This window comes from Pelodiscus sinensis, chromosome 5, assembly GCF_049634645.1.
Source record: "Pelodiscus sinensis isolate JC-2024 chromosome 5, ASM4963464v1, whole genome shotgun sequence".
NCBI lineage: Eukaryota > Metazoa > Chordata > Testudines > Trionychidae > Pelodiscus > Pelodiscus sinensis.
The window spans coordinates 15420357-15448134 of NC_134715.1; the positions used below are offsets into that span (position 1 = coordinate 15420357).

Consider the following 27778-nt stretch of genomic DNA (forward strand, 5'->3'; position numbering starts at 1 on the left):
GGGCAGCAGGGATCAGCAAGAGTAGGGGTGTCAGCTGGGAGGCCGACGGTTAGGCCCGGGCTGGAAGCTGGGAGGCCAGAAATGAACACTCCAGTCCAGAAAAATCCCTTATCTGGGACACGTCAGGTCCTGAGGGTGCTGGACCAGGGAACCTATATTATATAATGTTCTCCTTTTATTCCTTGTTTCAGTATAATTGCTTGTGACTGGAGTACACTGGTACCTCCTGTTCAAAGCAGAGACATTTCAGCGATACAAGGGCCCTGGCTAAGGCTAGAACTCTACTGGAATAGGGCCATGAGCACAGAGCTATATACTCCATGCTCCTTTCACCCATTCCACTTTCATCTAATGTACGTACAGTGGAGCACAGAACCAGACAAGAATCAGTTAATTTTTAAAAGGAGCTCAACACTCAAGTGAATCTGACTAGCTAACATTGGAGTCTGATCCTCTCCAGAGCTGCTCAAGACATTGTTATGTCAGCCCCATAAATGACAGCCAATAACTCTACATAGATTTTTCAATTTTGTCCTAAGAGGTCCCTCGTGCTTTATGAAAACTGGCTTATGAATATAAACATGCATAACTCAAAGATGCTTTTAACCTTATGTAACCTATCAATTTTAATGTTATCTTCTAAATCTACATGTGCTATTTTTGTGCATGTATCATTCTTGTATGAGACGTTAGAAATATGAAGTGCAAATCTGTTTACAATTTTAAATGTGCTAATGAGAGCCGTACTAGTGCCCTTGAAGCCTAATTATTTGGCAATCACCTCAATGACTTGTAAACAGCTTTGTTTGTCCTGTGAGCCCAAGCAGTGGTTGGTGTTAGAAAGACGTGAACATTACACCTGGTACTAAATCCATTTTGGAAGCTCATTTTTCCATGGAAGGCAGGGATGTAAAACAAAGGATTCCCACCCTGGAGAAAAGTCTATTTAAGCAATGGGAAGCTATCAAGTCTGTGTCTTCAGATGGCTTCTGAAACTGCCTGACATACTGTAAGAGAGAGGGGAAAAAGAACTTTAAAGAGGGCCGGAGACTCAAGTCATACTTAAACTTTGTGTCTCATTTGAAGATTATGCCTGAATTAAGAACATTTCTTTAGGGTAAGATTCTGCCTGCAGTAAGTTTCTTAGTGAATTAGAACTAGCGATGCATTTTCTTTTCATTTTAATTTAGTAACTTACTTTGATCCGTATGTTTTCACTTGCAACCTCTTAAGTTCTACTGTTTGTAAACAAAAGTGTTTTTATTATCAGGCCCAGGATAAATAATTGTTACTGGGAAGGAGAGGGGAGCAACCACAGTGCATATATCTTTCATTGATAAAGGAAGCTTACCCTGATGAGCTTTCACAGTGTAAAACTTAACATAGAGAAAGATGGATTTATTTGGGGTTCTGATCCCTCACTGTGCTGTGCCGTAGAACTGCGTCCTTCCAGAGCTGAAGAGATTAGTGTCTGCTTTGCTCTAGAAGGGGACAGTAGCTTAGTGTGTCTGTCTTGTCAGGGGGAGACCAGAAGATGTGGCCAGCAGGAGACAGTGGCGGAGTGTCCCAGAGAGTAAGCAGGCAGTAGCATGTTCAGCACACTGTGGGAACAACCCAATGGGCTCTTCAATGACCACACCCCATTACTGCATGCCTTGCCTGTACACACCCCACAGGCTAAGAATCTGGTAAGTAATGCTGCACTGATGAGGCCATTTCTCTTCTGTAACATGGGACATATTAAAAAAAGCAAGAGTGAGAATGGTGGATTCAAAAAGAGAAACAACAGGATAACACTCAGGAAAAACACCTGATGTGTGCATGCAATGCAACTTTAGTCAGAGAAATCAGCAACATGTGTGTTAGGCTTGGTATCATTTTAATACAGTACTTATTAGCGAGATACCCCTGCATATCAAAACAGCCCATTAAAAACAACTCATGAAACATGCAATTTTCATTTTCCATTCCTCTGGTTTATATCATAGACTCCTAGCACTGGAACAGACCTCAGGAGGTCATCAAGTCCAGCACCCTACCCATAGTAGGACCAACCCCAACTAAAGGTAAGGAAGTGCTTCACCACTCTCCTAGTGAAATAGTTTTTCCTCATATCCAACCTAGACCTCCCCCACTGCAACTTGAGACCATTGCTCCTTGTTCTGCCATCTGTCACTACTGAGAACAGCCTCTCTCCATCCTCTTTGGAACCTCACTTCAGGAAATTGAAGGCTGCTATCAAATCCCCCCTCACTCTTCGCTTCTGTAGACTAAATAAGCCCAAATCTCTCAGCCTCTCCTCATAAGACATGTGCCTCAGCTCCCTAATCAGGATTTACCCATTGAGAAATTTCTTTATAAAGAAGTCTATATGAATATACCCAGGCCATTACCAGGGCGAGGCAAGTGAGGCACTTTCTTTGGGTACGGCACTTCCTTTGGATACATAGCTGAGGGGATGCAAAAGAATAATATAGAAAACTAATTCTTTTAAGACAGGTACTTATTTTAAGACAGTGCCCGCTTCCGCCCCCCACCCATTAGCATAGGCCAGCCCACAGTTTACATGTCAGGCTGCACATTGCCGCTGAGGGGGCGCAATTTTATATTCTTGCCTAAAGGCAAAAATTAGCTAGTTATGGCACTGGAATATACACTTCACCACAGACCTCTATTACCTTCAGAGTTTATAAAACTAGGCTGGGCACAACTGCCTTTACTTGGAACTGACTTTGCCAGCTGCTACTTGTACCTGAAACTGATTTATCTAACACATCTAAAATTAGCTTTCCTATTATATAAGCTAAGTAGTTCACTCCATGTTACATAACAATTTCAGTTGTAATGTTAAGATAAGCTTTCATCGTAAGGAATTCTGGAACATATATGTCCTTCAAGCACAAACTTCTAGGTCAAGCAATCACCAGCAAGGTTCTCCTTTTCTTTTATTATTGGAATATTTACATTGCAAAGTATTCAATATGGCATTGCTGAGCAACTGAAATAGGTTGCCTAATCAGGCTTAGTTGTACGCTCTAATTTCTAATAAAAATCCCCCAAAGATGGATATTTTAATAGTGTATTTTAATAATACTGGGTTAAGAACAATTTTGATTCAAAATAACATGTGGAACAATTTAAATACTAATTCTTGCCCTTAGGTTGTTCCATTTTCTTTTTTTTTCTTTTTTTTTTTTTTTTTGGTAAGACCAAAGAAAGGAAAATTCTCACTAGAAAACACAGATCAAGTGACGGAGTTTTAAACATTACTAGGGGGCTGTACCCCCAGCTTGCTATGCTTGCCAACCCCCCCCCCCCTCACTGTCCACTTTCACTGGTCCTTCTCCTGGAGTACGGAAGCAACAGTGTAGTCCAGTGTCTCCCAATTTTATTTGGCCACAGAACCCTTTTAAACTCTAAAGAATTTCAAGGAACCCCTGGCCTACAGAAGCAGGAGGAGAGAGAGGGAGGGAACCTCACAGTCTGATATATGGAGGATAATAATGCCAGGAGGGAGGTTTGAGGAGGGGGCAGGGTGTCAGGCTACAAAGGAGGGGTCTTGGGGCAGGGTGTCAGAGCATGCTGGGAATACGGGGTCTTGGCGGGGGGAGGACAGTGAGAGAGGGCAGTAAGTGAGGGATTTGTGTGCAGGGTCTGGGCATGAGGGGGAGGACGCTTACCTGGCTTAGCAACCTGCTGCAGCAAGGAAAGCCTCCAGGCAGCGTGCTCTTGTTCCTTGGGGGAGAGGGAGCTCAGTGCAGCTGCAGCACCAGGTCAGGCTTCCCACTGGCAGGGCATGGGGGGGATAGGAGTGCAGAAACCCCAACCTTCTCCAGCAGGCTGGGGAGGGGTGTGGGGGAGAAAGAGTGGCAGTGCATGGGGGGGGAGCAGAGCCCAAGTGTGCTACAAGGGGGGAGCCAGTGAGCCCGAGCATGCCCGGGGTGGGGAGGCGGCAGAGCCCGAGCCAAGTTCCGCTCGGGCAGCAGTTTAAAAGGGCCAAGGTCTGAGAGCCACTATTCGGCGTCTTGGCCCAGCCACCTCTCCCCAACAGCAGCCACAGTAAAAACTGCCCCCTGCACACATGGAGGAGGAGGAGGAGGCTGCGCGGCACCGGAGGCCCCATGGGACAGGTAGTCCTGCGGAGTGAGCCATGCTCTGCACAGGGGTGGGGGCAGCCGCAGTGGATGATGGAGCAGCCAAAGCTGCACACTGCCAGCAGCCCGCCCCCCGCTGGCAAAGCCCCAATGGGAGCTGCCTATGGACTCCGCAGGGGGCGAGGGAGTAGAATTTTTTTGCTGAACCCATAGCGCCAGTACAGGCGACAGTGACACGACGTCACACTCATCCTACAGGAGAAAAATGTAATGTATAGAGAGAGCGATGACATTTGCAAAAGTGATTGAATGATCTGCTAGTTGGCAGAAGCCAACTATTACACAGTGTTTGGAATCTGAACAGCTCTTCTTCACACCCAACATGTTACATAACCGTCTGCATGAAATTACTGTACTACCATACAAACCCAGAACCCATTACACTCCTACAACCCATATCTCTTTGTATTTACATTAATGATTCAGGTGTTACATCAATAATACTGCAGATGATGTAAAACGTGGCCAACAGTAAAGCAGGACAAATAAAATGGACCACCTGGCAGATACACACACTCTGATTCAAAGGGTTCCCTCCACCCCCTTGATGGAACAAAGCTGATCACAGCACATGTCATTTGCTTCCCTGGGGCAGCAATGACAAATTTTAAAAAGTCACATGGGAAAATCTGCCACCTACCCCAGGAGCTCTGAACTAAGGAAGGACCAGACGTTGCTCAGCCTGTGCCGGCTTTCCTGCCAAATTAATTCCACCTGGCAACCAACCTAAAAATTACACATTTCTGATGTGCGATAAACAACAAAGAGTTACAAGCTGCTAGCTTTATTTACTAGGGATGTTAAAATGTGGGTAATTAGGGGACCATATAACTGCTGAAAACCTCAGCAGTTACACTGTTACATGCGCCCGCAGTGGCTCCCTGGGAGCTGGTGCGCACCAGGAGCTTATAGTGCCACTCGGGGGAATGCCCCTGTGATGCCATCACTGATTCAGAAGCAGCAGCAGCAGCATGGGGTGGCAGCCAGCTCCCCAGGAACAGGATGGGAGCTTGGTTATAACCATGAATGTTAACCAATAAGCCCAGGCTTAACCTGCTCCCAAGATGTGCCTTGGATTAGCCAATCATCTAAGTGCAGAAAAACATCACACATTTCATAAAAGACCCAAGGTGTTATGGCCAGGCTGAAAGGCGGCACCATGAATTGATTATGATGGTCCTCCACTATGAAGAGAAGGAATCAATGTTGGGTTGGCATGATGGAAATGTGGAAGCTACTGGGCCCCTGGGATTGAGCGAGGGAATAACTGGGGCCAAAGACAACATATGAAACTTGAGCTCTTTTAGGAACACATTCAAGTTTGAGATATAAAGGGGGGGTCTGCGCTGTATCCTACCTTTGGGATAAGAATGTACTGGGAGTATCCCCCTGCCCCCTAACTTCTGAGGAACCTCCTTAAGTGATCCCATCTCCTGGATAAGGAGTTGCTCATGAGAGGGATCCCTGGAGCAGGATGGCAAGAGGGGGTGAGAGGAAGGGAGGGTACAGAACTGGACAGAATATCCCACTCCTACCATACTCAGGACTCAGCGGTCTGAGGTAATCTGGGTCCAGGCATACCAGAAGTGGGTTCACAACTGGAAGGGAAGGATCCGGAATAGCTAGTGCTCTGCCCTCAAGTGCACCCTCAAAATTATGACTTAGGCCCCAGTGGCTGCTTAGAGGAACCCTACTCCTGAGTAGATGAGGATCGAAGAGATCTGCTGTTGCATTGACCCCCATGATGGATGCCTGCCTGCTGGCTTGGGAGGACCAGTGTAAAAACATAACAGCGGGTGCAGTCATAATTCCTCCACTGAGGGGCTGGCATATCGATGCCTAGGGACTGCAAGATCCTTCTAGAATCTTTGAGGCTGTGTAGGAAGGTGTTCGTCTTACTGGCGAATAGGTTCACCCCACCAAACGGTAGGTCCTGAATATATGTTGCACCTCTACTGGTAGGCCACACACCTGCAATCATGTGCCTGGAGCACAATCCTGGTTACCGTGTGGCCTTCCTGCAGAACTGCTGTGAACACCTGCTTTGTGTCTGAGGGGAGCAGCTCCTGGAATTTGGAGAGCGCATTCTAGGAGTTGAAGACAATAACTGAGGAGCACCTGCTGGTTCAAGGCCCACAGCTGAAGCATCCCAATGGGATAAACCTTGTGCCTGAATAGGTCCACCATTTTTGCATCATTTTTTGGGGCAGCTCTGAGCTGACTGACACTTGCAATGGTTCACAGCATCCATCACCACCAACCCCAACTGGGGGTAGGTATAGAGGTGCTTATAGCCCCTCTGCAGTACTAAGTACCACCTATCAATCCCTTTGGCTGTGGATGAAATTGAGGCCAGAGTCTGCCAGAGCACCTTTGTGGGGGTCTGGACAGACTTAATGTGAGGCAAGGCCACCTGTGCCAGATCCTCAGGTGAAAAAACATCCATGATCTGATCAGACTCCTCAACCACCATTTCCACTAGAAGGCTGTGGAGCTGGGCCACACACCTGAGCAAGTCCTGGTGAGCCTTAGAATGCTTAAAAGGAGGGGGCAGGGAGGAACCCCCCATTGCATTTGGTGAGGAGACCGAGGCCACCAGGGAAACAATCATCCTGGCCCACAAGGTCTCCCCCACTCAGCATCCCCTTCAGGTTAAGGGTCAGGGAGAGTCACTGTAGGTGGGGCCACTGCAGGTACATGCACCTCTTCTCCCAAAGAGTCCTGCACGAGAAGGTGGGCTGGAGCCATCAACAAGGCAGACAGTGGCTCCCAGGTGGAGGGTGCCACCAAGATGGCCCTGGAAGGTGGGGCCTTGGCCCTGGCCCATTGTGTCCAATAGGGCCAGTCATTGGGAAGGCCAAGTATGTGCTTGTGACAGGTGCCTCCAGAGGTCAGTGCTGGGATCGGTACCAACAGCTCCAGGATCCTGCTTCTGATGTGTACTCTGATGCCGACCAGGGAGGAGGTGAACTGTATGGTGCTGCCGATCAGCACTGAAAGGAGCGTTCGTGGATGCTCATGGCAGCAGGCTTCCCACGGTGCCATGATGCCAGCAGTGCTGAAGATGTCGTTGGTGCTGGGGCTGGAAGAGGCACAGGAGGTATCTAAGGCGGTGTTGTGGCCGCAGGTCCCAGTGCCAGAAGGGTCACCTGTACCAGACACTGGTGCCAAGAACGAGCATGAGGAAGATGGTACCACCACACCACTGTAGCTGTGCCACCAAGAAGGGGGTGGACATGCCACAAATTGCACTGATGCCATGAGTTTAATGAGATCTTGTGTGGCCTTAAATGTATCTGGAGTGGTGGGAAGGTCAAAATCCTCATCCACTGCCACTGGAGCGTCCATACACAATGGACTCGATGGACCTGCCGTCTGGACCGGAATCAACAGTTCTGGGGCTGAAGGACTCAGCCTGGGTAGCCTAGATACGGTGCAGGCCATCTCCAAGGCCTTACTAGACTTCCTGGAGGAGGAATGACCCCGTAGCTGCTTCTTTTATAGCATTGGGAGGAAGATCTCCAAGAGCAATTTTGTGGGGAGGGATAGCTCAGTGGTTTGAGCATTGGCCTGTGAAACCCAGGATTGATAGTTCAATTGCTGAGGAGGCCATTTAGGGATCTGGGGCAAAATCTGTCAGGGATGGTACTGGGTCCTGCTGTGAATGCAGGGGACTGGACTCAATGACCTTTCAAGGTCCCTTCCAGTTCTAGGAGATAGGCATCTTCATTCATTCATTTATTTAAGCCAATCTTCTGCACAGGAGATCAGTGCAGATGGTCCCTGAGCAATTCTGGACACGGCTCCGAGGTTGGCACACTGTGCATTGATGGAGTTGGAGTGTCTGGCTGAGTCCTAAGTGACGACTCCATGAGGATAAACTTAAACCATTGGTCATTCTCCCTTTTAATCTGCAGTGCAACCCCCCTGAAGATATCTTGCAGGTGACCTTCTCAGATACTTTGGCAGGCAGTGCGTGGATCCCTTCTTGGCCTCAGCTTTCCACCTTTCCTGCACTGTTTGAATTGCTGGGCCCATGCATGTCCCAGGTGCATGAACAATAGGAGGACCCCCCCCCCACACACACACACACACACTAATCTACACTACAAAGAACAATTAAAGACTGCAATGCTAGGAACTAACTACTTGTGAAATATTTTACATCCTCATTACTGATACTGAAGGTAGAACTAACCAGGGCCAACCCACCACATTTTGGCACCTGAGGCGGGGAGCTCAAATGACACCCCCATACCCCTCGCTTGGGCCAACATTTTGAAAGGTCTCAATTCTGCCTTCTTCCTGTTCTACTCTCATGGTGCTGCTCTGCTACCTACATATGCACCAGCAGCAGACAATTTTCTACACTATGGGTCCTAGTGGCGTCCCCCCACAGTCTGGCACCTGAGGCAGCCGCCTCAGTTCACCTCATGGTAAGGCCAGCCCTGGAACTAACAGCATATTAATGAAATGTGCAGATACCTGCTTTAGCATCAGAGTTGCAAACACCAGTTGAGATACAACAATAAAGGAAACCAAAGTCAGAAAGACAGACAGAAAAAACAACAAAATAAGATTCCACAAGGAAAAAAATTTAACATAAAGAAAATAAATAATCTGGACACATATACTAACCCTAGGAATCAGTAATTCTGAGGAGAGCTAGCTAAGAGTGACATTTCCAAGCAACAACTGAAAGGGGAAGAGAGAAATACAGTGAGAGTCCACCAGTATCTGAAATAGGGATGTGAAAGTTTAACCAGGAGTGGGGCAGCAGGCAGGAGCTGCATGTGCAGGTAACTGTATAACCACTGAATTTTGCAGCAGTTACACGTTTACCCAGTAACCCACTTTTTACATCTCTAATCTAAACACCAATGTGGGAGGGGAATTATTCAGTGACAGACAGAGAGATAGCTTGGAGTGATGTGTTTGAAATGTCAGGCTATCCAGCCCTGATGCTTAAGTCAGCACATTAAAAATAATCAGGGCTCGACAAATACACTCGCCCATGGCAAGTAGATTTTACCAGCTGGCGAGTGCAGGGGTGGACTGGCCTGGTGGGCCGTTGTGACAGGCTGGCTGAAGCCTGCACTACGGGCGGCGTGGCCCCATCCGATCCGCTGGCTGGTGGAGAAGCAGAGCGCCGCCGGGAAGGGGGAAGTGCAGCGATTCTCAGCGCCAGGCTGCCCACGTTCAGCTCCGATGCGAGGAGGTGGGGCACGAGCCAGAGGGCAGGATGCCGACAGACACCAGGACGCTGGCATGATGCGGCATCCTGACGTCACGGCCGGCAATCGCTGGATTCAAAAAGGCTCTGGCAACCCCTCAAAGTGGAAGACAGAAGCCAGATAGGGGAGGGGGAAGGAGAAGTGGCTTGTGCTGAGGGGAGGAGGTCAGGAGGACGAGGAGGAGGAGGAGAAGAAAGGGGAAGGCACCAAGGGACAGGGGTGCAGGAGAGACAAATGCCAGGGGGCCAAGTGTAGAAAATGAGGAAAAGGGCAGGAGGGGAGATGTCAGTGGGAGGGGTGATAGGGTGATGCTGGGAGAGGAGAGGGTAAGGGCACTGGAGACTAGAGGGGGAAAGGGGAGTTGCTGGAAGAAGGCTCGAAAGAAGGGGTGGGCATGAGGAAGGCGGGAATGGAGCAAGGCATGTGTGAGGGCACAGGGGCATGAGGTAAATGGGGCAGAGGGTAGTGAGGGGGTGGGTATCGGGAAAAAGAAGGCAAAGGGGGCAGAGGCAGTGAGGGAAGGGGGAGGCACCAGGCAGGTGCCAGGGGATTCTGGGGGTGAAGCAGAAGGACAGACACCTGTAGGAGAGGGACCAGCACCAGAGGAGAGGCGCAGGGCAGGTGTGTAGAGGGAGGTGTTAGAAGAGGGGTAGCTCACATGATCAGAGTGGGGCTACTGGAGGAGTGGGCATAGGGGGGAGAGAAGGGCTGATGGAGGGGGGCAGGTCTCAGGTAGGCTGAGGGCATGGAGGGCAGGAGTCAGGACAGCAGAAGAGGGTGAGGGGTTGCGGGGCAGCAGGCACCAGGGGAGTTGATGGAGCAAGGGGAGGAGACATGGCAGCAGAGGGAAAAGGCAGAGATTTATAAAAGATATTTATTAATAAGTTGTTAATATCACCACCCAAGTTATTAGTAATTACTGTTCTTATTCTTATTAGGAATTTATGCCATAAAAACCACTTTTTTGGGGGGTGGCGAGTCCCTTTTTTGTCTGGCAAGTAGGGCTTACCATAATTTGTCGAGCCCTGAAAATAATGATGCACAAGTGATGTAATGAGAGATGGCATTGGCTAGCCACAAGAATTCCACCACACCTGACCACCAGGGTGATCAACTCTGGTGGCTAGCCCATTCTACTGCTTACGCCACTACATCCACACTTATTTCAAATGTGCTGAGTCCTGAGTTGGGGGGGAGGGGACGGGGCAAACCTCCAGCTGCAGAGCAGACATACCCTGAAATGAACCAGGCTGTGACAGTCTTTCAAGAGCATAGATGGAAATATTATAGATTGGGACTTTTAAAACTAGATCAGACAAAACCCCAGAGAAAGATCCTGCATTAGCAGGATAGATTAGATTATCCAGTCAGTCTGCTCCATTGATAACCTCTGTAATTCCTCTTTGATAAGCAACGTGTTGCTCCTTTGCACATGTCTGTATATAGATTTGACAGACACAGGCATTTAAAAGTGTGTAAAATGAACATGTAGTTTTTGCGAGTAAAAACAGAGTTAAACAAGTCCACAAAGACAGACAAGAACATACATAAAAGAATTATTTAAAAAACCCTCAAAATTACAAACATCATAGTCACAAAAATCTTAGCAATTTTTTTTTTTAAACGTCAGCAAGTCTCAGCATGGTGAAACTCATACTGCATTTCTGTCCCTTTCCTGCTCCCAACTTCCCCCACTAGTATAACAATTTATCTGGCTATAACCTTTAAGATCTGGAAACATGTCTCGACTGGTATCAATAGGGCATATCACCAGTAAAGCCAATGGACTGTGCCACTTTACACCAACGGAGAATTTGGCCCCTACTTGACATCAGGAGAAACAAGGCGAGTGAATCGTTATCTTTTATTGGCCCAATTTCTGTTGGTGAAAGAGAAAAGCTTTTCAGTTTACATAGAGCTCATCTTCAAGTCTGTGAAAGGCACTCAAGAGTCTTTCAGCTAAGTACAAGCTGTGTTTAGCATAAGAAGCTAACCTGCTGTAAGAAACAATTCAAGGTAAAGTGGGCAACTAACATGTCTGCAATGGTAGGCTGAAGGGACGTTAGGGTTAATGGATTGTACATAGATTACTGTAAGGAGCCGATTAGGACCACATCCTGGAAGAAATCTTTTCCAAACTCTCTCTTCCGGCCTTCAAACCAACTATCCTTGACAAGCTCATCAGAAGCAAGCTCCCCACAGGCCCACCCCCGCAAACTCAAAGCAACACTAGGTATTTTTGCATCTTTTGTACTGTTGATCTCTATGGATCATCTACTAACTAAAATTTATTAGTCTGACATTAAATCAAGCAGCACACTTATAAACTTTGATTTTTTTAATATATAATCAGAGGATTCATCCACCCCGCTGGCTGATGATATGAGGACAATAAAAATAATCTTAAACTTGATGAGAGCTTCTTCACACATTTCTGGCATCATTCCCAACATTACATTACAATATCATCAAGTTCTTCCCACAAAGAGAATCAAACAAAAAGGAAGGATGGATGAGCAGGAGGAAATACCTTAAATAGAAGGGTGACATAGGCCGCTCATCTTCTTGGGAACTAGAAATAAAACAAATTTAAGTTAGTATGTAGCTCTGTTCTTTATATGCAAGTTAATTTGTAGCAAAATACTTGTTCTTTCAAAAACAAGATAAAAAAACCGTATATCTGGCCCAGCAGCTATATTTAATTTGTGCATTTTGTTCTACATTAACTTATAGAAAGGAACTTTAAAATATAGTTCTGAAAATCCTGACATCCCAATTAATTTGCCAGTGATCACAAATGTGGAACAATCTGCTGTAGAACTGTCAGGAGTCACCGCAATTCTGCAGATTTCAGGCACTATTCCAATAACAATACAGAAATTCTGCAAACAGAATAACCGGGGCCTTTTGCTTCATGCAGTATCCGATTTCAATAACCTCATAATAAAGGGAAACAGAAAAGCTTCTGTGAAACAAGATTTAAAAAAAAAAAAACTTTTCACATGCCAATTTAGTAACCAGGAATGCACAGAGTTGATTTCAGAACTGATTTACCACTCCAGTTTTATGCTAGTTTTACTTCATTTAAATGAAATGAACTAGTACAAAACTGAAGTGATAGTCAGGGGCGATGTGTGGAAAAGACACAAGGAGCCATGTGCCACAAACACCAGGGGTGGAGGTAGTGCTCCCTGTAAAAAGCTGTGCACTTGTGTGGCTGCTCAGAAGACATTCAACTGCCATCCAACTGATTTGCAGTGTGTCCACAGCTAAGTTCTTCGTTTCTACTGGTGGTGCACATTCACACATGCCTCAGTGCACATAAAAATGCATTCTGCACATGCATGGAAAAAATATGCACATGGATGGGAAAGATTAGAGGGGAACATTGGTGGGAGGGGCAAGGGCCAGCCAGCAGCAAGCAAGGAGGAAACCCTGGCACCCACAGTAAGAATCCATCCTTCTGCCTGCTCTCACCATCAGCGGCAAAGAAAGCAGAGCAATGCGGCCCCAGCCAGCTCTGCTCCTTCAGCTGCACTGCTTGGAGCAGGAGTAGAGCCGCCCCACATTCACCAGAGCAACAAAGTCACGGAAGCAAATTGAGCTGGGGCTACATTACTCCACTTCCCCACTGCTGCTAGTAAGTGTGGGGCGGGAGGAGAGCGGATTCCTGATGCTTAGTGCTGGTCTGCTGGCTCCGGGCCACCACAGTTGGGAAAAGAGGTGGGGCAGAAACACAGCAAGGGCAGGGAAGGAGCGGAGCAAGGGCAGGGAAGAGGGGGGAAGAAGGCAGAGCGAGGGCAGAGAGGGTCAGGGATCATGGGGGGCAACAGGCCATAATCTCCTCTTCACCAGTCGCCCCTGAATACAGTGGTGAGAGTCAGGGCTGAATAAAACTCAATTTGTAAACTAGATATAAACATACATTGGAAAAAAGCAGTTCCTCCTTGAGTCCCACCGACTCAATTGGAGATCATTAGCCAAAGTTAAGCATAGGTTCAACTCCATTGATTATAGGGCTGTGTTAAACGTAGTGCTAAAAGGATTCTCCTGTCTGAAATATTGTTCAGAGTTTTGCCTTTGTATTGTTTTAGTGCTATGATCTTATTTTTATGCACATGCTTAATTTTTCTGCTGTGAATAGTTTCCCTCAAATCGATTACTCAACAATAAAGTGAAGTGCTTGCAGGATCAGGGCCTAGAAAAGTCTACCAGAAGTCTGTTTACTATTAGTAGCGTAGAAAAAGAAAAAGAAAAAAAAAGAAGATTAGGGACTCATGTCAAAGAACTGTGTTGCAGTCTAGGTTATATCTAGATAAGACACTGGACAAATATTCAGTGCTCCCATTTCAAGCGTGGAATTTCCAGATTCTAACACAGATTTACCAGTGCAGGAAGATATTGTTTCTGGCACTATCAGCTCCTGTAACACCTTCTTCCAACACACACAGAATCGTGCCCCAGCCACGAGACAAACTTCCCTAATCAAACCATACAAAAATAAACATTATGGTCAGATGTGCAGGGTAGATATGCACTTTGAGTACAGATCTTAGGGGGCAGGAATTTTGCCTTACTCTGTGCACACAGGACATGACCTTGTGTGAGGAGAAGTCTTCCCAATGTCTTCACTGAGCTCTGAATCAAGACCATCAAAAAAGCTGTGTATATTTTGGAATTCGTATGCATTTTAAACAAAGTAATAATAGTAAAAGATTTGAATAACTCATGTGCACCAGAAACCAAGTATTTCCCTCTAGTCTCTCCATTGTTTCACACGCTTGATGTCAGGATCACAACCAGGATGTCAGCTGCAGTGGTCAGAGCCAGGGGAATGGCCAGGCCTGGAGGTACAAGTGGAGATTAGAAGTCAAGAATCAGGACCCTGGGATACCCAGGAGTGGCAAGTCAGAGATAGTGATCAGAAGCTGAATGCCAGTCAAAGGGTGAGCCAGAGATGTGGTTTGGAAATAGAATCAGGGGAATCAAGGTTGGAGAAGGGCAGGAACTGAAGTGAGCACAAGAACAGGCTGGGCAGAAACAGACGCAGAAAGCAGGACTGAGAGCAGCTGCAGCATGGACAGTGTTGAGCAATCAAGCAAGCTCTAGCTGCTACTATGTCAAATAGCACCCGATTTTGTAAAGTGAATGGTGAATAAGAATTTGACATAGTTTGAAGTAGCACATCCCCAGTAGGGCAGATACCACTGATTTTGAGAGTGATTCACTGTGGGTAGCTATCCCACAATGCCTGCACCCCTTTGCATTCTGGAGTATGCTCCCTGTATACACTGCCACCAAAATTGTGCAGCGGGTTGCTCTGTGTCCATGTCATTAACATCCCATAATGCACTTTTTCCTCCCTCTCCGCACCTGCTTCAGTGCAACATCAAACGGTCTCGTCTCACCCTTTCCCCCCTTGGTTATCCACACAGACACCCTAGCAATGTAAGCATAGATCCGATGGGGGATCCCACTGAACATCAAAACATCATGAGGATTATTTTAACTTTGAGTGCACCTAAAGCTGGAGTATGTCCAGAGCATATCCAGAGTCTGCAGGAACAAGGACAAACCCCAGGAGGCCATGAACATACTCCTATGCGAAGCACTTGAGTTGAGCGAATGGCACCAGCATTCCATCCGCTGGACACAGTGGAACACCATTCCTGATGCAATCAGACAAGCACAGATTGGTAGGGACCCTCTGTGATACTGGCATGGGAAGATCCATATACATAAAATTGCTTTCCCCTGCCCTGGAAGTGCAAAAAATACTGAATGAGACCAGCTCACACAGTGGAGAAGCAAATGGCAATTGCCCCGTGGAAGCTTGCAATGCCAAACAGCTACCAGTCAGTTGGGAATCAATTGGGAGTGGGGTGTTGTGATCCAAGTAACCCAGGCAATCAATAGCCTTCTGCTACTGAGGGTAGTGACTCTGAGAACTATGCGGAGGACAAAGTGGTGGGCTTTGCTGTGCTGGGGTTCCCTACCTGTGGCAGGACAATAGATGAAATGCACATCCTCATCTTGGCACTGGACCAGCTAGACAAGGAGTATATAAACCAAACGGGGCACTTTTCAATGGTGCTGCAGGGACTGGTGGATCTCAAGTCCTGTTTCACCCACAACGTGGGATAGTCAGGAAAAGTGCATGACATGTGCATCTTTAGGAACTCCTGCCTCTTCAGCAAGCTGCAGTTTTTTTCCCAGACTGGAAAATGACAATAGATGTTGAAATGCCAAAAGTGATCCTCTGCAACCCAGCCTACTCCTTGTGCTAGTGAATCAAGAAGCCACACACAGGGAGCCTGGACTGCAGTAAGAAACAGTTCAACCACAGGATGAGCAAGTGCAGAACAGTGGTAAAACGTGCTTTCCGGCATTTACAGGGAAGGTTCTACATTCTATTGACTAGCTCAGACCTCAGCAAACGCTACGTTCCCTTTGTGGTGGCAGCCTGATGTGAGTAAGCAGGAAAAGGTACGTGACAGGATGCGGGGGCTGAGACAGAGCATCTAGCAAGAGATTTAGAGTGACCAGACACCAAGGTAGTACGGAGAGTAGAGCAAGTCAGGGAGGCTTTGAAAGAAAGTTTTATGAATGGCCTGTTTTGAGAGTTATGCAAGTTGCTGTCAATGAGCCATCCCTGCATTCAGTGTGCTTGCCTATAACCCTGCCCCATTCCACACAAGCAATAAAGAGACCGGTGTTCAGAAATCACACATTTTTATTTAGGGAGCACAGCAGGGACTGAAAAGGAGTCCAGGGTGGAAGTTTTGGAAGTGGGGGTGGCAGCTGATCACAACAGCAAGGAGGATAGTCTTTTGCTTTGCCACACATTCCTGGGGGTTGAGTGTGAGGCTGCCCTGGATACAAGTCAACAGTGTGCCCTGGGGCCACGAAGGCTAGGGACATACTGGGCTGCATTAGGAGAAGCATTGCCAGCAGACGTAGGGAAGCGAAGTGATTATTCCCCTTTATTTGGCACTGGGGAGGCCACATCTGGATTATTGTGTCCAATTCTGGGCCTCCCATTACAGAAAAGATGTGGGTGCATTGGAGAAAGTCCAGCGGAGGGCAACAAACATGGAACACATGACTTAAAAGGAGAGGCTGAGGGATTTGTCCTTATTTTGTATACAGAAGTATGAGGAGGGATTTGACAGCAGCCTTTTACTATCTGAAGGTGGTTTCAAAGAGGATGGAGAAGAGGCTGTTCTCAGTGGTGACAGATGACAGAACAAGGAGCAATGGTCTCAAGTTGCAGTGAGGAAGGTCTAGATTGGATATTAGGAATAACTATTTCACTAGGAGCGTGGTGAAGTACTGGAATGGGCTACCTAGAGAGGTGGTGGAACCTCCATCCCTAGAGGTTTTTAAGTTCCAGTTTGACAAAGCCCTGGCTGGGATGATTTAGTTGGGATTGGTCCTGCTTTTAGAAGAGGGTTGGACTTGATAACTTCCTGAGGTTTCTTCCAGTCCTATGATTTTGTGGCAGGGACATGCTGGGGTACAAGTCTGAGAGCAGGAGGGCAGAAAGTTGTCTGGACAAGGTGGCAGAACAGGGTAGTGGCTCCTCCCATTTGCTGAGAATGTGCAACTTTCCCTTCCCTCAGGAGCTAGTGGGCAGGAGGGGGGAGAGCATCCAAGCACAGTGGCAGGGCAGGAGCTCATTGACGATGAGCAAACAGTTTTACTGCAGAGACATCAGCTAGTGATGAGCTTCTCCTGCTTCCTCCAGGTTGCCATGTGAGATCTCAGTCTTCTCCAAATCACAAAGAGAGCAGATTCTGATTGCCTGTGACCAGAAACCTGGACCTTACGCTGCAGTGCTTTGGGCTGCAATGATGCCAGACCACTCAATGCTATCTTGGCATGGGAAGATGTCCTACCATGGTAGGACGAAAGAAGGCAGGTCTCCCCAGAAACAGTGAGAGAGGGATTTAAGAGTTCCTCTATGAAAGCTTTATGGAGATGCACAGAAAGGATTTCAGCTCCATCACCAGACACATTAACAAGCTGTTCCGGGACCCCAGCTGTGTCGGCAGAGTGGCCACCATAAATCACATCCAATTGCCTTGACCTACTTTTCACAAGATAAAAAAATGTGAACTCACCAGAAGTGCCCTCTCCAGGATCACTGCCCAACTGAGATACATCTGGGAGAAGGGGATTGTCTCCAAGGTTATAAAAAGTTCTTGGCTCTCCGTGACATTGGGTGCTCCACTCGCCTGCTGACCATTCTCCTCCATTTTGCTGACCCAGACTGTCTGAGTGTCTTGGGAGGAATCTGCAGATTGGCTAGGAAAACTGATGCTCATCTGTGATATTAGGGACTTACAGAGCTCATGGTCAGGCATGCTGCCTGTTCTGAGGTCTGCTCGCCACGCAGGCAGTGAAATTCAAATTTTCCCAGGGCTTTTCTTGTTCACTTGGAGAGAGATAGAGTTGAAATTCGTGGCCAGAGTGGTCACCATGGGGTACTGTAGGACACCTGCCAGAGGCCAAGAATATCATCTTTCAAAGCGCTGTGTCTTCACTACCACAAAGTCAAATTTAGCGATTACTCCTTGTGAAACAGGAGTACAGAAAATTGACTTTAACAGCCCTCAAAGTCAACAGAACAGGTTTGATGTGTGGACTTACTGTTTAGAAAATCAAGCTAACGTGGCTAAGTTCGACCTAAACTCCCAGCATGCACTGTGTGTTGCCAGGAGATAGGCAGTCAGCTCAAGTAGGATCTATCACTTAAGATGTCCCAGCTCTTGAGAAGAAAATCCAGAATCTTGGGCTTTGGTCTTCTCAGAAAAATCAAGAGGAAAACTGAGTTAGTTATATGAAAGTTACTACTGATCTTTATGTTTACACGAAAGGAGTTTTCGAAAAGTTCTGAGAGCTGGCCTAATTCTGCTTACACTGAAGTCATAAAATCATAGAATGCCAGGGCTGGAAGAGACCTCAGGAGGTCATCGAGTCCAACCCCCTGCCCAAGGCAGGACCAATTCCAACTCGATCATCCCAGCCAGGGATTGTCAAGCCAAGATTTAAAAACCTCTAGGGATGGAGATTCCACCACCTCCCTAGGTAACCCATTCCAGTGCTTCACCTCTTTCTTAGTGAAATAGTTTTTCATAATATACATCCTAGACCTCCCCCACTGTAACTTGAGACCACTGCTCCTTGTTCTGCCATCCATCACTACTGAGAACAGCCTCTCTCCAGCCTCTCTGGAACCTCCCTTCAGGAAGTTGAAGGCTGCTATCAAATCCCCCCTCAATCTTCTCCTTCTGCAGACTAAATAAGCTCAAATCCCTCTGTCTCCCCTCATAGGTCATGTGCTCCAGCCCCCTAATCATACTGGTTGCCCTCCACTGGAGCCTCTCCCAATGTGTCCACATCCTTTCTATAGTGGGGGGCCCAGAACTGGATGCAATACTCCAGATGTGGCCTCACCAGTGCCGAATAAAAGGGAATAATCACCTCTCTAGATTTGTTGGCAATGCTCCTCCTAATGCACCCTAATATGCCATTAGCCTTCTTTGCTACCAGGGCACACTTAGGTCCTTGAGTCAATTGAATTTGATTTTGGTAAGTGTAAACTCCCCAACTCCGTTAGGGCGAGGTAAGCACCGAGGACTAGTGAAATACCTATCTCTGGCTCCATGGTTTAAGATGTAAAGCAGTATAATTTTGTAAATTTACAAAAGCATTTTGGTATACATGTTTAAGAACAGAAGTAAAAAAGTCTTTCTGGATTTGTTGCGACAGGGCCAAATACTGTACTCTGGCCTATATCATCAACTCTCACTGGAGTCAAAAGGAAGATGACTGAGTATCTAGGAGGTGAGCTTCACTCAGAGCCAGCAACACACAATGCTCTTAAAAGAGCAAAATCTGCCACTGGCTGTATTCATGGACTCTAGCCTGTGTTATTACAGCCCGACCAAAATGAACATGAAATAAAAGTAGCCATTAACATTTAAATAAAAAAAAAAAAGAATGAAAATCAAACCAGCAGAGAGAGAGAATGAATTACAAGCATGTTTCTGCATTATCCTCTTCATCCCCACTGGAATGCAACTCAGAGACTGAGCTAGACAAGATGACATTTTTCATGATGAAATAACTCCACTCTGAGAAAACACCTTTACTTTTAGGTTCCATAGTGGTCTAGAATACTAAGGAAACACAAAATACCACAAGAAAGAGGATGGAGGCTACTGCTGATGTTACAAGATCTGGCAAAAACCCAGGATGACTCCTCTGCAGTGCAACAATGACTCTACAACATACCCATTCCTATGAGTGATCCAAGAATTCAACCGCCCATGGAAAATTTGTTCTTCATTTTCATAGATTAGTTCTGAAATGCTTAGGCAAGATTATACTCAGCTTTATACAGATGAGTAAGGCACAGAGAAAGGAGTGGTTTGTGCCCCCTCCTGCACTGGCTGGTTTAGGTGTTCCTGTATGGGGGAGCACACAATACAGTTTTCAAAGGTGCTGTACAATCAGGTTCCCTCTGCTGTGTCAAGTCACCCAGGTTATGTCTACTCCGCCGCATCCAGGAAATGTGTTTGCACTTCCACTTTTTTTTTTTTTTTTTTGCAGAAGTGCAAATGCGCTCTTTCGGAAACCCCTGTATCCCTCCTTCTGTGAGGAAGAAGGAGGTTTCTGAAAGAGGGGATTTTTCCGACATTTGGCCCAGTCTAGACAGGGAGGGATAGCTCTGTGGTTTGAGCATTGGCCTGCTAAATCCACCCATCCCTGAGTTCAATCCTTGAGGGGGACATTTAGGGATCTGGGGAAATCTGTCAGGGATAGTACTTGGTACTCCTGTGAAGGCAGGGGACTAGACCCAATGACCTTTCAAGGTCCCTTCCAGCTCTGAGATATACCTAGCTCCGTATGTATTTATTTATTTTAAATGGCAGAAAAGCCTCTTTCGACAAAAGAATAGGGGAAAGTTATGCAAAATGCAGAAGCTTGAGTGGGTAGCCGAGTTAGTCTGTACAGAATAAACTTAAAACACAACAAATAGTCCGGTAGCACTTTAAAGACTTCCAACACTCTAGTCATTTGAAGAAGTGGGCTGTGCCCACAAAAGCAAAATGTGGAGCACATTTTACGTAGCTTTTTCTGACAAACTCGTAGTCTGGAGTTTGCCTCGGTTAACAATTCTGTGTAAAGTCAGAACAACACCTGCCTCCCAGGAGTGCAGAAAGGAATGGTTAGTGCTTGTAGAGTACTCTGAAGAATTAAGAGAGTCACATAAGTGCCAATTATTATTGCTTTGTAGACAACAAAATACAGCATGTGTAAATATTCTACAAGACTAACTATAATATAAAGAAGCTAATCACAACGGCATATATAGCTTTCTTATGAGTGCATTTTTGCCTCATCTGTGGCATAATCTTTAGCAATAAAAAAGTTTCTTATAAATTCGTGAGGCTAGAAGCCGTGTTGCCATCATTTACGTATACTTCAATTACACTACAGCTTTACTTATCACCTGAATGCTAGTACTGTCCCAATGGATACACAGAACATAAAAAATAAGCCCAGGTGCACAACAATCCACAGTGATGTCAGAACTTATAGATATCAATGTAAGCCACTAGAGCAAAGTGGTCTAACTCAGACAAACCTTCAGGGAGGCTATTTCTCACTCACCCCAAGCAAATCCTGACCTCCTCCTTGCTGTTTAAACACAAAAAACCCTTGATTTATCTTTAGTTTTCCTTGCTGCTAAGAAATATTGTATTCCTAGCTCCTACTGAGCTGATGTGGAGGGGGGGGGGGGGGGAGGAATGTAAGGAATTGTGCCATGTAAGGAATGTACTTGTGAACTGTGACTCAATTCAAGTCTAAAGAGAGGGTTGTTGCTGTGTGTATTTTTGTAGAGAAAACAACATGTGTAAACCATTTTTATGAACTGGGTAAATGTGAGCACAAGCTTTTGAATGGTTATAAAATACAGAATTCTGCCATTGCTTACTCTGAGCATTTGTAAGGCTGCACTGCACTAGCTCCCCAATATAGGATCGTGCAAGTGCTCAAGATTTTACCATGCCTCTGGGTGAAGCCAAACATTCACAGTCAATGCATCTGTAAGTATCTGTCCTAGAAGCATCAGAGGGATAGCAGAGTTAGTCTGTAACAGGGGTGAGCAAAAGGGCCTCCGCGGGCCAAATTCAACCCGCCAATCGGGTTGATACGAACTGCAGAGGCCTTGCCTCTCCCCCACCCCCAGGCCAATCAGGGCCTGGGAGAAGGGGGCAGCATGTGCAGTTTCTACCACCCTGCACTTAGAAGTGCTGCACGCTCCTGGAGGTGCGAGAGGAGGTTTCATATGCTTCCCCGCCCCAGGCCCTGATTGGCCTGGGGGTGGGGAAGCACAGGAAGTCTCTTCCCACCGCCAGGAGCACTGGTGCTTAGTGAGAAGGGGGAGCAAAGGGGCTCCCCTACCCCCAGACCAAATCATGGTCTATAAGTGTGTAAGCCTGAAGCATCCTGGTTCCTGCCCTTTCCTTTTGAGGCCCCTCCCCTTCCAGTGTAGACCCTGGCAAAAAATTATTGCCCACCCCTGCTGTCCCAGGAAAAACTTAACAGTAGGTTGGCCCCATGAAAGCTCAAGATAGACTAACAAAAATGTAGATGGTAAGTGTTACTAGTCTAATTGTTATTTAAGTTTGTCCTACAAGCAGTTTCCTTTCTTTTTGCAACATGGGCATTACAAGTAGACTGTACCTCCTACTGGCCTGTGTTCATGTTCTCAGTGAAGAGTGTATTAATTATTTTCCTCCCTCTCCCCTGTTATAATGTATTGGTTTTGTTATTTCCACTGCAGCTCATCTGAAGAAGTGGGTTTCACCCACGAAAGCTCATGATATAAGCCTCTAAGGTGCCATGGGACTACTTGTTTTTAAAGCTACAGCTACCCCTCAGACTTATGAACTGCTTATGCTTCTCTTTGGGTAAAATAAGAACAAGAGAATCACTCCCAAAGCCTGAGTTAATTCTTGACCATTTTGACTGACAGTTATGGATGTGGGTAGCCAATACACAGGACTGAAACTTTTAATCCCAAGATATCCCAGAATCCTGGTAGCCCAAGGTACTTGACCAATCACACCCGTTTCAGAAAGGCAGTTCTACAAAGGTAGGGAGACTGGAAGACTATTTTAATCCGTGATCTAGTCCTTGATTTGTTTTAAAATTAGAATAGTGCAAGTAGTACTTTGAAATGCCAATGTTTTCCATTAGAGACAAAGGACCCACATATCAGCAGGATTGCGCTGCTCAGTCAAGGTCATGTTTTCCTACTGCCCCCACACCAGACTGCATGTTTGTTTTGTCCCCAAGCGCTAGATAAAAGAAAGGCTCTGCTTTCCTCTCCATCATAGTTCAAAAAGCTACCCTGGACTTTAAACAATTTATTCTGGAAATAGACTGTTGATGCTAATTTTAATAGACAAATGGAAGATCTGTAGCAATGCTTATGGTATCAGTTTACTACTGGTAACTATGCTAAATCAGATTTTGTTATTTTGGGCTCACCTGGGAAATCTGCTATTCTGAGACCAAAAGACATCAGTCTAGCTTTCTTCCTTCAATTCAGAATGAGTATGTAAGAGACAGTAACACACTGTGTTCGCAAAATATTTTAGTGACACTTAGGTTTGCTTATTTTGCTGTTCAACATGTATAAATCTCTGTAGCGTATTTCTTAATGAAGTTATTGGAAACATAATAAGACCTTAGAAAAACCGATACATTATGGTATGGTATTATTTTACATGGAATGCATAGCTTTCCTCACAAATTCTTCAGCACCAAGGTTTCTTTAAGTGCATCCATGTGCCTGCACAACTGCCTAATAAGCTCTGTGTAGGAGCTTAGGGCTGCTGCACTGGGAGATACCACATTTCTCCCCTGGCCAGGGTAGTTCCCAGTAGGGGACGGATGAACACAAAGGGGCTATGGGGCAGTAGGCCAGAGCCCGAGCTAAGGGGAGCACCTGGGCGGCAGCCCACAAAGCCTTCTGTTCAGGGCCCAGCCCTTCCGGAGAGCAGGGAGGAGATCGTGGAAGGTGGCTCTGCACACTGCCGTTCTGCTCGCCCTTGCCGTCCTTGGCTGGAGGCACATGACCATGAACACCAGAAAGCTCTGTCCCCACAGGTGAGCACTGAGCCACCTGTCCCTCCCCCAACAAATGAGAGCTGCCCCAGGTAGCTGTCCTGTTACCCATTTCCCTGCCTTAGCCCTCTCTATTACCGTAGCTGCCTCCTAGACCCACCCCTGAGCCTTCTCTTGCACTCCAACTATAGCCCAAACCCCCAACCTCCTGCCCCGCGCCCACTCCCACTCCAAACTCCTTGACCTCAGCCTGGAGCCACCTCCTGTTCTCCAAACACCTCACCCTTATCCCCACCCCCCACCCCGAACCCTAAGACTCCCTCCCACACTCAACTCCCAGTTTCAGGGATGGAGAGGACTCTCCAATTAGGAAGGCAGGATAAGGGATGCCCTGAAGATAGGGAGCTGTGGTAGGTACTGGAGTGGCCTAGAGAATAGGGCATTGGCCTAGAGACCCTAGGGTTGTACCCTCAAGCCCCACCTACCCTGATACTGTTCCTACACCCAACACCAGTTGTCTCATGATGAAAGGAAAACATCAATACACACACTTTGGACTTCAGAAAAGCAGACTGGCTCCTGCAAAGAACTGATGGGCAGGATCCCCTGGGATGCGAACATGAGGGTGAAAGGAGAGCAGGCAGTATTTTAGAGAAGCCTTATTGAAGGCACAGGAACAAACCATCCCGCTGCGCAGTAAGAAAAGCAAATATGGTAGGCAACCAGCTTGGCTTAGCAGTGAAATCCTTGACACGCTTAAACACAAAAAGGAAGCTGACAAGAAGTGGAAAGTTGGACAGATGAGTAGGGAAGAGTATAAATATATTTCTTGAGAATGCAGGGCTGCAATCAGGAAGGCCGAATTGCAGCTAGGAAAGGATGTGAAGGGTAACAAGAAAGGTTTCTACCGGCTTCTTAGCAATAAGAGGGTGATCAGGAAGGGCATGGGACCTTTATTGGATGAGGGAGGTAACGTAGTGACAGATTATGCGGGAAAAGCTAAAGAACTCAATTTTTTTGCCTCGGTCTTCATAGACAAGGTCATCTACCAAACTACTGCACTAGGCAACCCAGTATGGGAAGGAGGTGGGCAGTCCCCGGTGGAGAAAGAACAGGTTAAGAACTGTTTAGAAAAGTTAGACATACGCATCATTGGGATTTAATGCATCTGAGGGAGTTGGCAGATGTCATTGCAGAGCCTTTCGCCATTTTATTTGAAAACTCATAGAAATCAGGAGATGTAAATGTAGTGCCCATCATGAAAAAAGGGAAGGATGACAATCCAGGGAGCTACAGACCAGTCAGCCTTACCTCAGTCCCCGGAAAAAAAAAAATCACACAGGGGATCCTCAAGAAATCACTTTCCCTTCTTCCAAGTGCTTCAAAAGGAACAGGAATAGTCAACATTGATTCACCAAGGGCAAGTCATGCCTGACCAACCCAACTGCCTTCTTTGATGAAGTGACTGGCCCAGGGGAAGTCGGTGGATGTGATATACCTTTATTACAGCATGTTGGGGCCCCCATAGCAGTGAGAACAGACTCCGCCAGCCAGTAGAATAGAGAGGGTTTATTGCTTCTCCAGGATACAGCACAACATAGATGTGATATGGTTTCAGGAGGAAGGGCCAGGCAGCCTCAGACCCCTTGGGTTGGGGGGGGTCTATCACCCCCTCAGTTTAGTCTGTTCCCTTCATGTTTCCCAGCCAGAAACTGCCTCGCTCCCAGACTCTGCACCACAACCAGGTGTTCGTCTCCGCCTCCCTTTCTTTGTCTCTCCCCCTAGGATGAGCTTTGCTAACCACCTAGACTGGGACTAAATGTCTGGACCAATAAACATGTGGGTGAGTCAGTGGGAATCACACATCACGGATCAGGGGAACCCCAGGTTACGGAGCAGACACCCACTACGTCACAACCTTGACCACATAATTCTTGCCAGCAAGTTAAGGAAGTGTGGATTGGATAAATGGACTGTAAGGTGGATAGAAATCTGGCTAGGTTGTCAGGCACAACCTGTAGTGGGGGAAGGGATAGCTCAATGGTTTGAGCATTGGTCTGCTAAACCCAGGGTTGAGAGTTCAATCCTTGTAGAGGCCATTTAGGGATTTGGGGCAAAAATTTGTCAGGGATGGTACTTGGTCCTACTGTGAAGGCAGGGGACTGGACTCAATGACCTTTCAAGGTCCCTTCCAGTTCTAGGAGATAGGCACCTAATCTCCATTAATTTAAAAAAAAAGTTAAACAGCTTGGTGTCTGGTTGGCAGTCGGTTTCAAGTAGAGTGCCCTAAGGATCAGTTCTAGGGCCAGGTTTGTTCAACATCTTTATGAAAGACCTGGATGACAGGATGGATTGCAACCTCAGCAAGTTTGTGGATGCCACAAAGCTAGGGGGAGAGGTAGATACATTGGAGGGTAGGGATATGGTCCAGAGTGACCTAGACAAATTTGAGGATTGGGCCAAAAGAAACCTGATGAAGTTTAACAAGGACAAGTGCAAAGTCCTGCAACTGGGATGGAAGAATGGAAGAATCCCAAGCATTGTCATAGGCTAGGGAGCAACTGGCTAAGCAGCAGTTCAGCAGAAAAGGACCTGGGGATTACAGTGGATGAGAAAATGGCTCAGTCAGTGTGCCCTTATAACCAAGAAGGCTAATGGCATATTAGGGTGCACTGGGAGGAGCATTTCCAGCAGATGTAAAGAAGTTATTCCCCTTTATTTGGCATTAGTGAGGCCACATCTGGAGTCCAGGCAGTCCCCGGGTTACGTACAAGATAGGGACTGTAGGTTTGTTCTTAAGTTGAATTTGTATGTAAGTCGGAACTGGCGTCCAGATTCAGCCGCTGCTGAAACTGACGAGTGGCTGACTACAGGAAGCCCAAGGCAGAGCAACTCTGCCCTGGGCTTCCTGGAATCAGCCGCTGGTCAGTTTCAAAAGCGGCTGACTCGGGACGCCTGGGGCAGAGCAGCTGGGATGCTGCCGGGTTGGTCCAGTAGCGGCGCTGCGGGACCAACCCGGCAGCGCCCCAACTGCTCTACCCCAGGCGTCGTCAGCGAGAAAAGCCTGGTCTGCTAAGGGGGGGAGGCACACTAGCTGCACCCCCCCTCCCCGTCCCCGCAGACCAGGGAGACGCAGAGCAAAGCCGCGGAGCACGCGGGACAGCCCAGACGTGCCGCAGCTGTCCCGCTGCTGGCGTCTTCCGAGGCTTTGCTCCGCATCTCCCTGGTCTGCTGGGGGGGGGGGGGGGAGCCCACCCCAGCAGACCAGGGAGACGCGAAGCAGCTTTTCTCGCCCCGGAGGATGCGGGCAGCGGGACCATGGCGCATCTGGGCGTCCCGCCGCTCCCATCCTCCGGGGCGAGAAAAGCCCTGTTCGTAACTGCAGATATGACATAAGTCGGATCCGCGTAACTCGGGGACTGCCTGTACTGCATCCAATTCTGGGGCCCCCACTACAGAAAGGATGTGGACACATTGGAGGGTCCAGCTAAGTGCAACCAAAATAATTCAGGGGCTGGAGCACATGACCTATAAGGAGAGACTGAGGGATTTGGGCTTATTTAGTCTGGAGAAGAGAAGAGTGAGGGGGGATTTGATAGCAGCCTTCAACTTCCTGAAGGGAGGTTTCAAAGAGGGAAGAGAGGCTGTTCTCAGTGGTGACAGATTGCTCCTCATTCTGCAATGGTCTGAAGTTGGTAGTGGGGCAGGTCTAGGTTGGGTATTAGGAAAAACTATTGCACTGGGAGGATGGTAAAGTGCTGGAATGGGTTACCTATGGAGGTGGTGGAATCTCCATTCCTAGAGGTTTTTAAATATTGGCTTGACAAAGCCCTGACTGGGATGATTTAGTTGGGGTTGGTCCTGCTTTGGGTAGGGGGCTGGACTCGACCTCCTGAGGTGTCTTCCAGCCCTGCGATTCCTCTGCTCCCACTGCCAACACTAACAGTACATGGGTGGAATTAATTTTATGTTCTCCAATATGCAGGTGATGTGTCATCTCAATATTGGTGAACATAAAATTCATTCTGCATATGGACATAAAAAAATTAGAGGGAACACTTCAGCATTTCAGTATTTTAAAGACTATATGGTTTGAGTAAACTGTAATAGACTGAAATACCTAATTTATTTGTATTGCATGGGTTTTTTTAATAGTACATGTACTCCTTCCTCCATAACCATGGGCAAAAGGGAAGGGTTGCTAATGGGAAATGTGATCAAGCTACTTCAGGTTCTTGGAAG

General features: G+C 47.0%; 1 protein-coding gene across 12 annotated transcripts in view; it reads right to left on the reverse strand.

Annotated features, from left to right (window-relative positions):
* The window catches only part of FAM13A (family with sequence similarity 13 member A), a 335143-nt gene that overhangs the window by 69930 nt on the left and 237435 nt on the right, over window positions 1-27778 (reverse strand). For 11 of the 12 annotated variants that reach the window (XR_012904023.1, XM_075929587.1, XM_075929584.1 and 8 more), the window contains one exon: window positions 11919-11960. The exons of the other annotated variant lie outside the window; for it this stretch is intronic. Coding sequence is in view for 10 of the 11 variants with exons in the window: in XM_075929587.1 (XP_075785702.1) it covers window positions 11919-11960 (42 nt within the window). In the remaining variant the exon portion in view is untranslated. The remainder of the gene's footprint in view (window positions 1-11918; window positions 11961-27778) is intronic. 12 annotated transcript variants of the gene reach the window in all.